The sequence below is a fragment of the Bombina bombina genome, chromosome 2 (genome assembly GCF_027579735.1).
Source record: "Bombina bombina isolate aBomBom1 chromosome 2, aBomBom1.pri, whole genome shotgun sequence".
NCBI classification, from domain to species: Eukaryota; Metazoa; Chordata; class Amphibia; order Anura; family Bombinatoridae; genus Bombina; species Bombina bombina.
Window position 1 is genome coordinate 19,594,080 of NC_069500.1, and position 17,658 is coordinate 19,611,737.

Consider the following 17,658-nt stretch of genomic DNA (forward strand, 5'->3'; position numbering starts at 1 on the left):
CACTGAGCAGTGGGAACATTTAAAATTTCCATTCTTCTTAGTACTTAACCAATTCCCTGTGTTTTTATTTTCTAAATGGCTATGAACCAGTAAGTCTTTTAAGTTGGGTGCTCTTTTTGGGGTCATTAGTGGCGATTCACCTACAAATTTACTAATTGATTTATCAATCCACAATATATGCCAATGCTTGTTTAGGATTGCACGGATATCTTGCCATCTCTGATTATACGTCCCTATAAAGCCAACTAAGGATTTGTCTGATGTCTCCTCTAATTTATTATATAGAAGATCATCTCTATTTTTGTTCTTAGTCTTATTAAAAGCCTTTTCCAGACATTGTTTTGTATATCCTCTTGCTTTGAATCTGCTATTTAAAGCTTTCGCTTCTATCTTGAATTGGTCCGGATCTGAGCAATTTATTTTATGTCTCAGAAACTGACCATAGGGAATATTATGTATCAGTTTTTTTGGATGGTGGCTGTCAAATGATAGTAAAGCATTCCCTGCTGTGTCTTTGCGGAATGTAGCTGTTTTTAAACAGTCATTGTCATTAATAATTCGTAAATCTAGAAACGTTATCTCACTTTTACTATAACTATAAGTACATTTTAGGTTCCAATCATTCTTATTTAATTTCTGCATAAATTCTATGAGTTTCATCTCAGTGTCCTCCCAAAGGAGGAACACATCATCGATGAATCTCAGCCATAGAGAGATAGTCATTTGTAATTTCTTCACTGTTGAGTATGTGTTCATATTCCCATTTCCCTAGGTAGAGGCAAGCAAATGTGGGGGCACAACAGGTCCCCATTGCTGTTCCTAGATTTTGTTGATAACACTTATTTCCAAAAAGAAAATAATTATGTTTTAAAATAAAAGATAATAGTTCCAAAACAAAATTAGTGTGATTATCATAATCTGAACCTCTCTGAATAAGGAAATATTTGATTGCCTCTATCCCTTTATCATGGGGAATACTTGAGTAAAGCGATTTGACATGTATCACAACCAATAAAGTATTTGCAGTAACCGTTATGTCATTAAGTTTTTTTCAATACGTCAAGAGTATCTTTTATATATGAGGGGAGATTTAGTAAATTTGGTCTGAGGCAAAAATCCACATATTGTGAAATTTTCTCAGTTAGTGAGCCTCTGCCCAATATGATCGGGTGACCTGGAGGTGGTATTTTGTTTTTGTGAAGTTTTGGTAAACTATAAAAGGTAGCGGTTTTCGGAAATTTTACGTAAAGAAAGTCAAATTCTCTCTGGTTAATAATACCTTCACCTTTAGCTCTTATTAAAATTTGTAATAATTTTTCTTTATAGATTTCTGTTGGATTGAAGCATAAGATACTATACTGCTTATTATCTCTTAATAATCTATGGCATTCATCAATGTAGTCCTTCAATGCAGGCCTGAATGAAGAGTTGAATTTTGGATAATTTCTGGGAGATTGAAGTTAAATATAGGGCAATATTACCTGTATAAACAAAGTATCTATCCTAATCACACCTAGTACATTCTGATAAAATTTATCTATAACTGTATGATAAGCACAGATTAAGAATAATATACAAATTAAATATGGATTCGGATCCAGTTTTTGACTCTGTGTTATATGAACTAAAATATTTCGTTTTTCACTAAGAAATCTGTGATCAAATTGTTAATTGTATAATAAATCATCTGCAAACATTGAAAAAGCATAGCAAATTAATGTAAATAGTATTATAGTTTAATATTTCACCAAAGGGGCTTGTGTATATATTTTAAAGAAGGTTTTGAAGGCGGAGCATCCTGTTTAAATCTCATGAAGTGTATTCTCCAATCATGCATAGCCGGAAGAAGCCTGAAGGAAGCACGGGTGAAACGCGCGTAGCTTGTTTGTATGTTTGAGCGGTGCAACAGCTGAGCACCGCCTAACAGCTGATCCCCCAAAAGAAGGAATATTTCCGCTAAAGAAGAAGGCGTGCGGAAGCACTTAAAGAGCCCACAACAGCGGAGAAGGAGACAAGGTAACGGATTTTGAAGTCCGGCTCCGGTTTGAAGATCGAATCACTGGATGTAACGAGCAGGTAGTCATATTGCACCGTAACAACTGAAGGAACAGGTATATGTTTATATTATGCTGAGCAAGCCGTTCAAATCAAGATAGTAATGGCATTGTGAACTTGCTAATCTATGGCATCCTGTCTAAATTGATACAAGTTGCAATCCTGTATCGGGTATGTTGCTATTTTTGGTGCAGAGCCTGCATTAACGTTTATCTACACTTTTTGGATTACAAATATGCCAACGAGTGGCATTGTGAATGAAATTTCTAAGTGTACCGGATTATAAACGGACTAACCTTAAGACTCTCCTTTACAACCCGGGTTGTTATTATTATATTTCACATATTTGGGGGAATTGTTGATAATTACATTATGTTGCTATTATGTATATATAAACAGCAAAAATGTATTCACGTATTTCAGTGAGTGAGTTTTATATCATTGTGTTTCTGACTTTAACTATATCCTGAGACTAGTATATAACGGTTCATTACATAGTCTGTTGCTGGATCAATAAGGGTACTCTTTCTCTCTTTATATATATATATATATATATATATATATATATATATACATACACACAAACACACACACATATATATATATATATATACACATACACACACATTTATATATACACACACACACACACACACACACACACACATATATATATATATATATATATATATATATATTTATATTTATATATATATATACAACTAAAACAACAAGAAGGTGCTCAGCCCTATTCTGTATTGGTGCGTGGCTGCTATAATATAAAGAATGTTCCTTTTGGAGTAAGGTAATGCAGTACAGTTCTGTCTCTATGGCTGACAAACCAATATGTAAAGTTCAATCCTTTCGTGCAACCCCCTCTGAATAACAATTGAAAGTTCACAAAACACTCATCAGTTAATGTATCCAATCTGACGAATAGTGTGTCGGGAGGACGTGCAGACGAACACATTTTTCAATCAGTACATCGCCAAATGGGTATATACATTGAAAGAGTGTCAGTAACTCATCAGTCACGGTTGAATACACCAGCAGGATTGATGCACGGTGATACCGCGTTTGATGAATCAGAGATTGCCTATCCGCCTGTGTGGGAAAGTTCTAAAGAACTTTCTTCTCTTCGACTGTAATGCCACTTGTAAGGGTGCGCGGATGATGCCGCGTCTGGCTCCTTCTAGATGATGACGTAGGGACAAAGGTTGCCGTCTGGTGGATCGCTGGTTGGTGTGCGCGGGTGATGCCGCGTCTAACTCCTCCTAGATGATGTATGGGCAGGGATTGCCCGATGATGAGTATTACTCACAATGTGTGAGGGGGGGTTGGACTTTGAAGAGGAAACCGCTTAGCAGCCAAGTTAAGTACCTGTAATTTTTATATGTTCCGGTCCTCGGGGCTAGATCAGCCATTAATGCAAAATACAACAAAATACGAAGACCATCTGGAACAATCAACCAAGTAATTTTATTCAGGCTTAGGAAGTGGAACACAAAATTGTGTACAAGGTTAGGTGGTGCTGAACTGACGTGTTTCGTGCATGCTCAATGCGCTTCATCAGAGAGGTATGGTGTTCTTTGGTTGCAACTCAGCATTCTCTCTCCTCCAAACACGACGAGTTGTGTTTATACCAAACAGTTCTACTTTGGTTTCATCTGACCAAATGACATTCTCCCAATCCGCTTCTGGATCATCCAAATGCTCTCTAGCATACTTCAGACGGGCCCAGACATGTACTGGCTTAAGCAGGGGGACACGTCTGGCACTGCAGGATCTGAGTCCCTAGTGGCGTAGTGTGTTACTGATGGTAGCCTTTGTTACGTTGGTCCAAGCTCTCTGCAGGTCATTCACTAGGTCCCCCCATGTGGTTCTGGGATGTTTGCTCACCGTTCTTGTGATCATTTTGACCCCACGGGGTGAGATCTTGCGTGGAGCCCCAGATCGAGGGAGATTATCAGTGGTCTTGTATGTCTTCCATTTTCTAATTATTGCTCCCACAGTTGATTTCTTCACACTAAGCTGCTTGCCTATTGCATATTCAGTCTTCCCAGCCTGGTGCAGGTCTACAATTTTGTTTCTGGTGTCCTTCGACAGCTCTTTGGTCTTCACCATATTGGAGTTTGGAGTGTGACTGTTTGAGGTTGTGGACAGGTGTCTTTTATACTGATAACAAGTTCAAACAGGTGCCATTAACCCCTTAACGACGCATGTTGTACAGGGTACGTCGCACACAGCCTGGTCTTAAAAGACCAGCGACGTACCCTGTACGACATTAGTGGTTTAAAGCGGCTGGAAGCGATCCTGCTCGCTTCCAGACGCTTTACGGTTATTGCAGTGATGCCTCAATGTCGAGGCATCCTGCAATAACACCCCTTGGCCATCCGATGCAGAGAGAGCCACTCTGTGGCCCTCTCTGCACCGGACATCGATGGCCGGTATCGTTGGTGGGTGGGAGGCGGGTGGGCGGCCATCGATGGGCCGGGTAATGTAGAGGGGGGTGGGATCGGGGGTGGGGCCGATGGGCGCGCGCACGGGGGGCGGCGGGCGCGTGCACGGGGCGGGAGCGGGTGGGAACCGCTACACTACAGAAAATATTTTGTTATAAAAGTGGGAGAAAGGGGTATTTTTAATTTTTAAAAAATAAAATAAATCGAAGGTATCTAGGAGGTGGTGGTGGGTTGGTCTTTGGTGCCGGGGGGGGGGGGGGCTACACTACAGAAAAGGGGAAAAAAATAAAAAAAGCAACAAAGCTGCCAGTACCCAAGATGGCGCCCATTAAGGCAGAGGAGGAGGGTTAGAGAGCTCTTTGGTGGAGGATCAGTCAGGTTGGGGGCTAAGGTGGGTCCTACACAGCAGCATATGTAAATATGCTTAAAAAACCCAAAAAAGCCTAAATATACCTTTTTATTTTAGTACTGGCACAGTTGCTGCCAGTACTTAAGATGGCAGGGACAATTGTGGGGTGGGGAAGAGAGCTGTTTGGGAGGGATCAGGGGGTCTGATGTTTCAGGTGGAGTTCATTCAGCAGAGGGGGCTGTTACTAGTGGTGTTCCTCAGGGGTCAGTTCTGGGGACTGTTTTGTTTAACATATTTATCTGCGATATCAGCAAAGGGCTACAGGGGAAAGTATGTCTCTTTGCAGATGATACAAAAATTTGCAACAGAGTGGATGTTCCAGGGGGGGTAGACAAAATGAGAAGGGATATACAACAATTGGAGGATTGGACAAACGACTGGGATCTAAAGTTTAACACAGCAAAGTGTAAAATAATGCATTTAGGGAAGAAAAATCCAAATGTTAATTACAGACTCAATGACACTTTACTAACTGTTACTGATGAGGAACAGGACTTGGGAATTATTATTTCAGATGATTTAAAACTTAGTAAACAATGTAGTAATGCAGCGAGTAAGGCTAGCAGAATGCTTGGATGTATTGGTAGAGGTATTTGCAGCATAAATAGTAAGGTTCTTATGCCACTTTATAGATCATTAGTTTGGCCTCATCTTGAGTATTGTGTGCAGTTCTGGAGGCCATATCTTCAGAAGGATATTAACAAACTTGAATCTGTGCAAAGGAGGGCTACCAAAATGGTACATGGTCTAAAAAATAAACTTACCAGGATAGGCTCAATGACCTAAATATGTATAGCTTAGAGGAGAGAAGGGAAAGAGGTCATATGATAGCAACTTTCAAGTACATTAAAGGGTTTAGTAAAACTGAGGCTGTGGGTATTTTACATAAAATGGAAAATTCAAGAACAAGGGGTCATGAGCTCAAGCTGAAGGGTAGTAGATTCAGGAGTAATTTGAGGAAGCTTCTTTACAGAAAGAGTGATTGATTTATAGAATAAACTTCCTCAAGAGGTAGTAGCAACAAACACTGTGGGGGACTTTAAAAATGCATGGGACAAGCATAAGGCTATCCTACGAACTAGATAAGTTTATACTGTTAGGTAAGGTCGGGCAGACTTGCTGGGCCTATGGCTCTTATCTGCCGTCAATATCTATGTTTCTATGTTTCTATGAGGCTGAGCTCTACGCTAAAGCTAAAATTAACCCTATAAGCTACCTAATTAACCCCTAAACTGCTAGCCATAATACACGTGTGATGCGCAGCGGCATTTAGCGGCCTTCTAAGTACCAAGAAGCAACGCCAAAGCCATATATGTCTGCTATTTCTGAACAAAGGGGATCCCAGAGAAGCATTTACAACCATTTGTGCCATAATTGCACAAGCTGTTTGTAAATGATTTCAGTGAGAAACCTAAAATTGTGAAAATTTTAACGTTTTTTTTAATTTGATCGCATTTGGCAGTGAAATGGTGGCAGGAAATATACCAAAATGGGCCTAGATCAATACTTGGGGTTGTCTACTACACTACACTAAAGCTAAAATTACCCCAAAAAGCTCCCTACATACTCCCTAATTAACCCCTTCACTGCTGGGCATAATACATGTGTGGTGCACAGTGGCATTTAGCGGCCTTCTAATTACAAAAAAGCAACGTCAAAGCCATATATGTCTGCTGTTTCTGAATAAAGGGGATCCCAGAGAAAAATTTACAACCATTTATGCCATAATTGCACTGGTTTGTAAATAATTTCAGTGAGAAACCGAAAGTTTGTGAAAAACTTTGTGAAAAAGTGAACTATTTTTTGTGTTTGATCGCATTTGGCGGTGAAATGGTGGCATGAAATATACCAAAATTGGCCTAGATCAATCCTTTGGGATGTCTACTAAAAAAAAATATATACATGTCAATGGATATTCAGGGATTCCTGAAAGATATTAGTTCTAATGTAACTAGCGCTAATTTTGAAAAAAAAAAGTGGTTTGGAAATAGCAAAGTGCTACTTGTACTTATTGCCCTATAACTTGCAGAAAAAGCAAAGAACATGTAAACAATGGGTATTTCTAATCCTCTTTATGCATGTTGTCTTACTCCAAGCTGTATAGGCTCGAAAGCCTACTACCAATTAAGCATATTAGGTGATGTGCATCTCTGTAATGAGAAGGGGTGTGGTCTAATGACATCAACACCCTATATCAGGTGTGCATAATTATTAGGCAACTTCCTTTCCTTTGGCAAAATGGGTCAAAAGATGGACTTGACAGGCTCAGAAAAGTAAAAAATAGTGAGATATCTTGCAGAGGTATGCAGCACTCTTAAAATTGCAAAGCTTCTGAAGCGTGATCATCGGACAATCAAGCGTTTCATTCAAAATAGTCAACAGGGTCGCAAGAAGCGTGTGGAAAAACCAAGGCGCAAAATAACTGCCCATGAACTGAGAAAAGTCAAGCGTGCAGCTGCCAAGATGCCACTTGCCACCAGTTTGGCCATATTTCAGAGCTGCAACATCACTGGAGTGCCCAAAAGCACAAGGTGTGCAATACTCAGAGACATGGCCAAGGTAAGAAAGGCTGAAAGACGACCACCACTGAACAAGACACACAAGCTGAAACGTCAAGACTGGGCCAAGAAATATCTCAAGACTGATTTTTCTAAGGTTTTATGGACTGATGAAATGAGAGTGAGTCTTGATGGGCCAGATGGATGGGCCCGTGGCTGGATTGGTAAAGGGCAGAGAGCTCCAGTCCGACTCAGACGCCAGCAAGGTGGAGGTGGAGTACTGGTTTGGGCTGGTATCATCAAAGATGAGCTTTTGGGGCCTTTTCGGGTTGAGGATGGAGTCAAGTTCAACTCCCAGTCCTACTGCCAGTTTCTGGAAGACACCTTCTTCAAGCAGTGGTACAGGAAGAAGTCTGCATCCTTCAAGAAAAACATGATTTTCATGCAGGACAATGCTCCATCACACGCGTCCAAGTACTCCACAGCGTGGCTGGCAAGAAAGGGTATAAAAGAAGAAAATCTAATGACATGGCCTCCTTGTTCACCTGATCTGAACCCCATTGAGAACCTGTGGTCCATCATCAAATGTGAGATTTACAAGGAGGGAAAACAGTACACCTCTCTGAACAGTTTCTGGGAGGCTGTGGTTGCTGCTGCACACAATGTTGATGGTGAACAGATCAAAACACTGACAGAATCCATGGATGGCAGGCTTTTGAGTGTCCTTGCAAAGAAAGGTGGCTATATTGGTCACTGATTTGTTTTTGTTTTGTTTTTGAATGTAAGAAATGTATATTTGTGAATGTTGAGATGTTATATTGGTTTCACTGGTAAAAATAAATAATTGAAATGGGTATATATTTGTTTTTTGTTAAGTTGCCTAATAATTATGCACAGTAATAGTCACCTGCACACACAGATATCCCCCTAAAATAGCTATAACTAAAAACAAACTAAAAACTACTTCCAAAACTATTCAGCTTTGATATTAATGAGTTTTTTGGGTTCATTGAGAACATGGTTGTTGTTCAATAATAAAATTAATCCTCAAAAATACAACTTGCCTAATAATTCTGCACTCCCTGTATATATATATATATATATATATATATATATATATATATATATATATATATATATATATATACACACACACACACACACACACACACACATATATATATATATATATATATATATATATATATATATATATATGAGCAAAACAAAGAGTTGTTCACTTCACAGCGCTGATCTCACAATATATAGTGTACTGTTTCAGTACACCTAATGTAACAAAAATAATTGCGTGAATGTATTTAAAAATAATTCCTAAAAAGTGCACATCGCTACAATGTATATATACACTAGATAGGAAATGACCCGTCTAATTAAATATTAACAACTGTTATTTCAATATTACGGTGGATAATGAAGAGAGAATATTTAGTTCCCAAATATGTTGATCGAGTCTTAAATAAGCAAGGGTGTTCTATCTTCAAAAAGTGAGCGTTCAGCCTTGCAAACATAAAATTACAGCAATCCCAAAATGGTTTCACAGGCTACTCACAATGGGTGACCTCAATCATATGAGGTAAGGAACAGGCGTTGTTGATGTGCCAGGCCCCAGCACTGATCCTCCAGTAGCAAGCTTGTGATCCTGTGCGTTGTCCCGGATAGATTTTCTGTTTGTCAGTTGGAGCCACAGAGCGTAGTTTATTTCAATTCTCTCCACTTCCCGGGTTCTCCAATGTTGTTGTCAGCAACCGTTCTATGTTTCTTTGATAGCTTCGGGTTCAGCACTCTAGGTCCAACGCGGTGTTGGGATAGCACGCAAGCGATAGGTGTTAAGGTTTTTTTTGAACAGCGTACTCCATTAAAGTAGTTCACTCTGATTCTTTTCCTTTGTCAGTAATGACCAAACTCCCAAACGCTACTCTGCCGGTAAACAGCATCAGATGCAGAGTAGCGTTTGGGAGTTTGGTCATTACTGTCATTACTGACAAAGGAAAAGAATCAGAGTGAACTACTTTAATGGAGTACGCTGTTCAAAAAAAACCTTAACACCTATCGCTTGCGTGCTATCCCAACACCGCGTTGGACCTAGAGTGCTAAACCCGAAGCTATCAAAGAAACATAGAACGGTTGCTGACAACAACATTGGAGAACCCGGGAAGTGGAGAGAATTGAAATAAACTACGCTCTGTGGCTCCAACTGACAAACAGAAAATCTATCCGGGACAACGCACAGGATCACAAGCTTGCTACTGGAGGATCAGTGCTGGGGCCTGGCACATCAACAACGCCCGTTCCTTACCTCATATGATTGAGGTCACCCATTGTGAGTAGCCTGTGAAACCATTTTGGGATTGCTGTAATTTTATGTTTGCAAGGCTGAACGCTCACTTTTTGAAGATAGAACACCCTTGCTTATTTAAGACTCGATCAACATATTTGGGAACTAAATATTCTCTCTTCATTATCCACCGTAATATTGAAATAACAGTTGTTAATATTTAATTAGACGGGTCATTTCCTATCTAGTGTATATATACATTGTAGCGATGTGCACTTTTTAGGAATTATTTTTAAATACATTCACGCAATTATTTTTGTTACATTAGGTGTACTGAAACAGTACACTATATATTGTGAGATCAGCGCTGTGAAGTGAACAACTCTTTGTTTTGCTCATATTAACACGGTCTGTTCACCTGTAAGGGTAGTGTGACCATACTGCTCCGTTCACTCCAGCAGCTTATCTCGTTTAGGTGGTAATATATTTTTTGCGCCTCCAGTGTGGCCTATACCTAGGTATAGCTCACATCACGAAAACCCTTTTCTTCTGAAAAAAAAATGTGTGTGTATATATATATATATATATATATATATATATATACACAGTATATATATGTGTGTGTGTTTTTTTATATATATATACTACATATATATATATATATATATAATTATTTTCTTCAAAGCAAAAGAATCGGCTTTGAACTGTAAAAAATGGTAAGATTTTAATAAGCTGGAAGGAGAAATCTTGAGCATCTTAGAAGAAACAGATCTCTCTTAATATGCAAATCTAGCTTTACCGTTTTATTGGTTTAATACTTTGATGTTGTGTGTTTATTTTCAAAGGAATTAAAAGAAGAATTCACGCGTATCCTGACAGCCAACAATCCTCACGCTCCTCAGAACATCGTCAGATACAATTTTAAAGTGAGTTTTTCACTTTGATTGATACAGTATGTGAAACGGAGTACCAGGGCTCTGCATATTGTTACACATCAGTATGTTGCTTTTCTATTTTGATTAAAAGACATGAAAGCCGATTGCGTTCTTTGTTGCATCTAATATGGTATTTTCATTTAAATTATAATTTGGTAATATTTTTTTTTAATGGAACCTTCTTTCCTGAAGAAACCTACATTTTGTATTTAAACATCCATTGCACGCGTCCACCTATGTATCAGCTGCACGCGTACACCTATGTATCAGCTGCACGCGTACACCTATGTATCAGCTGCACACGTACACCTATGTATCAGATGCACACTTACACCTATGTATCAGCTGCACACGTACACCTATGTATCAGCTGCACGCGTACACCTATGTATCAGCTGCACGCGTACACCTATGTATCAGCTGCACGCGTACACCTATGTATCAGCTGCACGCGTACACCTATGTATCAGCTGCACGCGTACACCTATGTATCAGCTGCGCGCGTACACCTATGTATCAGCTGCACACGTACACCTATGTATCAGCTGCACACGTACACCTATGTATCAGCTGCACACGTACACCTATGTATCAGCTGCACACGTACACCTATGTATCAGCTGCACACGTACACCTATGTATCAGCTGCACACGTACACCTATGTATCAGCTGCACGCGTACACCTATGTATCAGCTGCGCGCGTACACCTATGTATCAGCTGTGCGCGTACACCTATGTATCTATGTTTTTTGTCTTTTTCGCGAGTAGGTTGTGAGGTTTGATTTCTATGGGGGAACACATGCACGCCAAAACTCTGCTAGCGATTTCTTTATTGTAATTGGCAAGAGTCCATGAGCTAGTGACATATGGGATATACAATCCTACCAGGAGGGGCAAAGTTTCCCAAACCTCAAAATGCCTATAAATACACCCCCTCACCACACCCACAATTCAGTTTTACAAACTTTGCCTCCTATGGAGGTGGTGAAGTAAGTTTGTGCTAAGATTTCTACGTTGATATGCGCTTCTCAGCATTGTTGAAGCCTGATTCCTCTCAGAGTACAGCAAATGTCAGAGGGGCGTGAAGGGAGTATCACTTATTGAATACGATGATTTCCCTAACGGGGGTCTATTTCATAGGTTCTCTGTTATCGGTCGTAGAGATTCATCTCCTACCTCCCTTTTCAGATCGACGATATACTCTCAATTTACCATTACCTCTACTAATAACTGTTTTAGTACTGGTTTGGCTATCTGCTATATGTGGATGGGTGTCTTTTGGTAACTATGTTTTTTATTTCTTAAGACACCTCAGCTATGGTTTGGCACTTTATGCATTTATATAAAGTTCTAAATATATGTATTGTACTTATATTTGCCATCAGTCAGGTTCATGTATTTCCTTCTGCAGACTGTCAGTTTCATATTTGGGGTATTTAAACATTTTAAGAAATGTATTTCTTACCTGGGGTTTAGTCTTTTTTTCAATTGACTACTTCTTGCTATTGCGGGTATTAGGCCCGCGGGTGCGTCAAATGCTAAACTTTATTGCGTCATTCTTGGCGCGAAAATATTTTTGGCGCGAAAAAATATTATGACGCAACTTCGTCATTTCCGGCGTCATACGTGACGCCGAGACATTTGACACGGCGGCGTCATTAGTGACGCAAGTGTGTCATTTCCAGTTATTTTTGGCGCCAAAAAAAGTTTACGTTGCGTTGTGCGTCATACTTGGCGCCAAATTTTTTTCATTATTTCAATACCCCATTGATGTTTGCCTCTTGCTTTTTTCTCTATCAGAGGCCTATGCTTTTGCATTTTTTCCCATTCCTGAAACTGTCATATAAGGAAATAGATCATTTTGCTTTATATGTTGTTTTTTTCTCTTACATTGAGCAAGATGTCCCAATCTGATCCAGTCTCAGAAGTTTCTGCTGGAACATTGCTGCCTGACATCGGGTCTACCAAAGCTAAGTGCATTTGTTGTAAAAGTGTAGAAATTATTCCACCAAATGTAATTTGTAATAGTTGTCATGATAAACTTTTACATGCAGATAGTGTTTCCATCAGTAATAGTACATTGCCAGTTGCAGTTCCTTCAACTTCTAATGTACATGATATACCTGTAAATTTAAAATATTTTTTTTCTGATTCTATTCTGAAGGCTTTGTCTGCATTTCCACCTTCTAATAAACATAAAAGGTCTTTTAAACCTTCTCATTTATCTGATGAAATTTCAAATGACCAGCAACATAATAATTTATCCTCTTCTGATGAGGATCTATCTGATTCAGAAGATCCTTCCTCAGACATTAACACTGACAAATCTACTTATTTATTTAAAATAGAGTATATGCGTTCTTTATTAAAAGAAGTGTTAATTACTTTGGATATTGAAGTAACCAGTCCTATTGACGTTCAGTCTAATAAACGTTTAAATGCTGTTTTTAAACCTCCTGTGGTTTCCCCAGGGATTTTTCCTATTCCTGAGGCTATTTCTGATATGATTTCTAAGGAATGGAATAAGCCATGTACTTCTTTTATTCCTTCTTCAAGGTTTAAAAAATTGTATCCTTTATCAGCAAAATCTATAGAGTTTTGGGAAAAAATCCCCAAAGTTGATGGGGCTATTTCTACTCTTGCTAAACGTACCACTATTCCTATGGAGGATAGAACTTCCTTTAAGGATCCTTTAGATAGGAGGCTTGAATCTTATCTATGGAAGGCCTATTTATATTCAGGTCATCTTCTCAGACCTGCTATTTCTTTGGCTGATGTTGCGGCTGCCTCAACTTTTTGGTTGGAGAATTTAGCGCAACGAAAATTGGATCCTGACATATCTAGCATTACTCGCTTACTGCAACATGCTAATCATTTTATTTGTTATGCCATTTTTGATATTATCAAAATTGATGTTAGATCCATGTTTTTAGATGTATTAGCTAGAAGAGCTTTGTGGCTTAAATCTTGGAATGCGGATATGACATCTAGATTACTATCTCTTTCTTTCCAAGGTAATAATTTATTTGGTTCTCAGTTGGATTCTATTATTTCAACTATCACTGGAGGAAAAGGAGTTTTTTTGCCTCAGGATAAAAAACCTAAGGGTAAATCTAAGGCTTCTAACCATTTTCGTTCCTTTCGTCAGAATAAGGAACAAAAACTCAATCCTCCTCCCAAGGAATCTGCTTCCAATTGTAAGCCTTCCTCAAATTGGAATAAATCCAAGCCATTTAGGAAACCAAAGTCTGCCCCTAAGTCCGCATGAAGGTGCGGCCCTCATTCCAGCTCAGCTGGTAGGGGGCAGATTAAGGTTTTTCAAGGATTTTTGGATAAAATCTGTCCAAAATCATTGGATTCAGAGCATTGTCTCTCAAGGGTATCGAATAGGATTCAAAGTAAGACCTCCTGTGAGAAGATTTTTTTCTCTCACGCATCCCTGTAAATCCAGTAAAAGCTCAGGCTTTTCTGAAGTGTGTTTCAGACCTGGAGTCTTCAGGGGTAATCATGCCAGTTCCTCCTCAGGAACAAGGTTTGGGGTTTTATTCAAACCTATTCATTGTACCAAAGAAAGAAAATGTATCCAGACCAGTTCTGGATCTGAAAATTTTGAATCGTTATGTAAAAGTACCAACTTTCAAGATGGTGACTATAAGGACTATTCTGCCTTTTGTTCAGCGAGGACATTATATGTCCACAATAGACTTGCAGGATGCATACCTTCATATTCTGATTCATCCAGAACACTATCAGTTTCTGAGATTCTCTTTTCTAGACAAGCATTAACAATTTGTTGCTCTTCCATTTGGCCTAGCAACAGCTCCAAGGTTCTTTTCAAAGGTTCTGGGTGCCCTATTATCTGTAATCAGAGAACAGGGTATTGCGGTGTTTCCTTATTTGGACAATATCTTGGTACTAGCTCAGTCTTTACATACTGCAGAATCTCACACGAATCAACTAGTGTTGTTTCTTTGGAAACATGGTTGGAGGATCAATTTACCAAAAAGTTTCTTGATTCCTCAGACAAGGGTCACCTTTTTAGGCTTCCAGATAGATTCAGTGTCCATGACTCTGTCTCTAACAGACAAGAGATGTTTAAAATTGGTTGCAGCCTGCCGGTACCTTCAGTCTCAGTCATTCCCTTCAGTGGCTATGTGCATGGAAGTTTTAGGTCTCATGACTGCAGCATCGGACGCGATCCCCTTTGCTCGTTTTCACATGAGACCTCTACAGCTTTGCATGCTGAATCAATGGTGCAGGGATTATACAAAGATATCACAATTAATATCCTTGAATCCAAATGTACGACACTCTCTGACATGGTGGATAGATCACCATTGTTTGGTTCAAGGGGCTTCTTTTATTCGGCCAACCTGGACTGTAATCTCAACAGATGCAAGTCTTTCAGGTTGGGGAGCTGTTTGGGGTTCTCTGACAGCACAAGGGGTTTGGAAATCTCAAGAGGCGAGATTACCAATAAATATTTTAGAACTCTGTGCAATTCTCAGGGCTCTTCAGTTTTGGCCTCTGCTAAAGAGAGAACCATTCATTTGTTTTCAGACAGACAATATCACAACTGTGGCTTATGTCAATCATCAGGATGGGACTCACAGTCCCCAAGCTATGAAAGAAGTATCTCGGATACTTGCTTGGGCGGAATCCAGCTCCTGTCTAATCTCTGCGGTGCATATCCCAGGTGTAGACAATTGGGAGGCGGATTATCTCAGCCGCCAGACTTTACATCCAAGGGAGTGGTCTCTCCATCCAGATGTGTTTTCTCAGATTGTTCAGATGTGGGGGCTTCCAGAGATAGATCTCATGGCCTCTCATCTAAACAAGAAACTTCCCAGATACCTGTCCAGGTCCAGGGATGTTCAGGCAGAAGCAGTGGATGCACTGACACTTCTTTGGTGTTATCATCCTGCTTACATTTTCCCGCCTCTAGTTCTCCTTCCAAGAGTGATCTCCAAAATCATCATGGAACAGTCTTTTGTGTTGCTGGTGTCTCCAGCATGGCCACACAGGTTTTGGTATGCGGATCTGGTTCAGATGTCCAGTTGCTCGTCTTGACCACTTCCGTTACGGCCGGACCTACTATCTCAAGGTCCGTTTTTCCATCAGGATCTCAAATCATTAAATTTGAAGGTATGGAAATTGAACGCTTAGAGGTTTCTCTGACTCAGTGATTAATACTATGTTACAAGCTCGTAAATCTGTCTTTAGAAAGATTTATTATAGAGTTTGGAAGACTTACATTTCATGGTGTTCTTCTCATAAATTCTCCTGTCATTCTTTTAGAATTCCTAGAATTTTTCAGTTTCTTCAGGATGGTTTGGATAAGGGTTTGTCTGCAAGTTCCTTGAAAGGTCAAATCTCCGCTCTTTCTGATATTCACTGTTTTGTACAGGCTTTATTTTGTATTAAGCCTGTCAATAAATCAATTTCTCCTCCTTGGAGTCTTAATTTGGTTTTGAAGGCTTTACAGGCTCCTCCATTTGAGCCTATGCATTCTTTGGACATTTAAACTACTTTCTTGGAAAGTGTTGTTCCTTTTGGCTATCTCTTCTGCTAGAAGAGTTTCTGAGCTATCTGCTCTTTCTTGTGAGTCTCCTTTTCTGATTTTTCATCAGGATAAGGCAGTTTTGCGGACTTCTTTCAATTTTTACCTAAGGTTGTGAATTCTAACAACATTAGTAGAGAAATTGTTGTCCCTTCCTTCTGTCCTAATCCTAAGAATTCTTTGGAAAGATCCTTACATTCTTTGGATGTGGTAAGAGCTTTGAAATATTATGTGGAAGCTACTAAAGATTTCAGGAAGACTTCCAGTCTATTTGTTTTATTTTCTGGTCCTAGGAAAGGTCAGAAGGCTTCTGCTATTTCCTTGGCTTCTTGGTTGAAACTTTTGATTCATCTAGCTTATTTGGAGTCAGGTCAAACCCCGCATCAGAGAATCACAGCTCATTCTACTAGACCAGTCTCCACTTTTTGGGCTTTTAACAATGAAGCTTCAGTTGATCAGATTTGCAAAGCGGCGACTTGGTCCTCTTTGCATACATTTACTAAATTCTACCGTTTTGATGTATTTGCTTCTTCAGAAGCAGTTTTTGGTTGAAAAGTTCTCCAGGCAGCTGTTTCAGTTTGATTCTTCTGCTTTTGTTTTACGTTTTTTTCTTTCAAAGATGAAATAAACTTATTTTTTTGGGTTGTGGATTAATTCTTTCAGCGGAATATGGCTGTTTTTATTTCTCCAACATAGGTGTGTCCGGTCCACGGCGTCATCCTTACTTGTGGGATATTCTCTTCCCCAACAGGAAATGGCAAAGAGTCCCAGCAAAGCTGGTCACATGATCCCTCCTAGGCTCCGCCCACCCCAGTCATTCTCTTTGCCGTTGCACAGGCAACATCTCCACGGAGATGGTTAAGAGTTTTTTGGTGTTTAAATGTAGTTTTTATTCTTCAATCAAGTGTTTGTTATTTTAAAATAGTGCTGGTATGTACTATTTACTCTGAAACAGAAAAAAGATGAAGATTTCTGTTTGTAAGAGGAAGATGATTTTAGCAGAAGTTACAAAAATCGATTGCTGTTTCCACACAGGACTGTTGAGATGAAGTAACTTCAGTTGGGGGAAACAGTTGGCAGACTTTTCTGCTTAAGGTGTGACTGGCCATATTTCTAACAAGACTATGTAATGCTGGAAGGCTGTCATTTCCCCTTATGGGGACCGGTAAGCCATTTTCTTAGTTAAATAAAAGAATAAAGGGCTTCATAAGGGCTTAAAAAACTGGTAGACATTTTTCTGGGCTAAAACGATTGCTTTGCTAGGCATATTTTGCAGATTCTAACTATTAATGGTTATTATAATCTTGGGGATTGTTTAGAAAAACGGCAGGCACTGTATTGGACACCTTTTTCAGATGGGGGCCTTTTCTAGTTATAGACAGAGCCTCATTTTCGCGCCACTAATGCGCAGTTGTTTTTGGAGAGCAAGGCATGCAGATGCATG

The 17,658-nt window shown here is 39.4% G+C and overlaps 1 protein-coding gene across 1 annotated transcript in view; it reads left to right on the plus strand.

The window, feature by feature from the left end:
• DNAI1 (dynein axonemal intermediate chain 1) overlaps positions 1-17,658 on the plus strand; it is an 803,770-nt gene that overhangs the window by 6,388 nt on the left and 779,724 nt on the right. Inside the window, exon 4 of the mRNA XM_053700976.1 lies at positions 10,563-10,643. Coding sequence (XP_053556951.1) covers positions 10,563-10,643 — 81 coding nt within the window. The remainder of the gene's footprint in view (positions 1-10,562; positions 10,644-17,658) is intronic.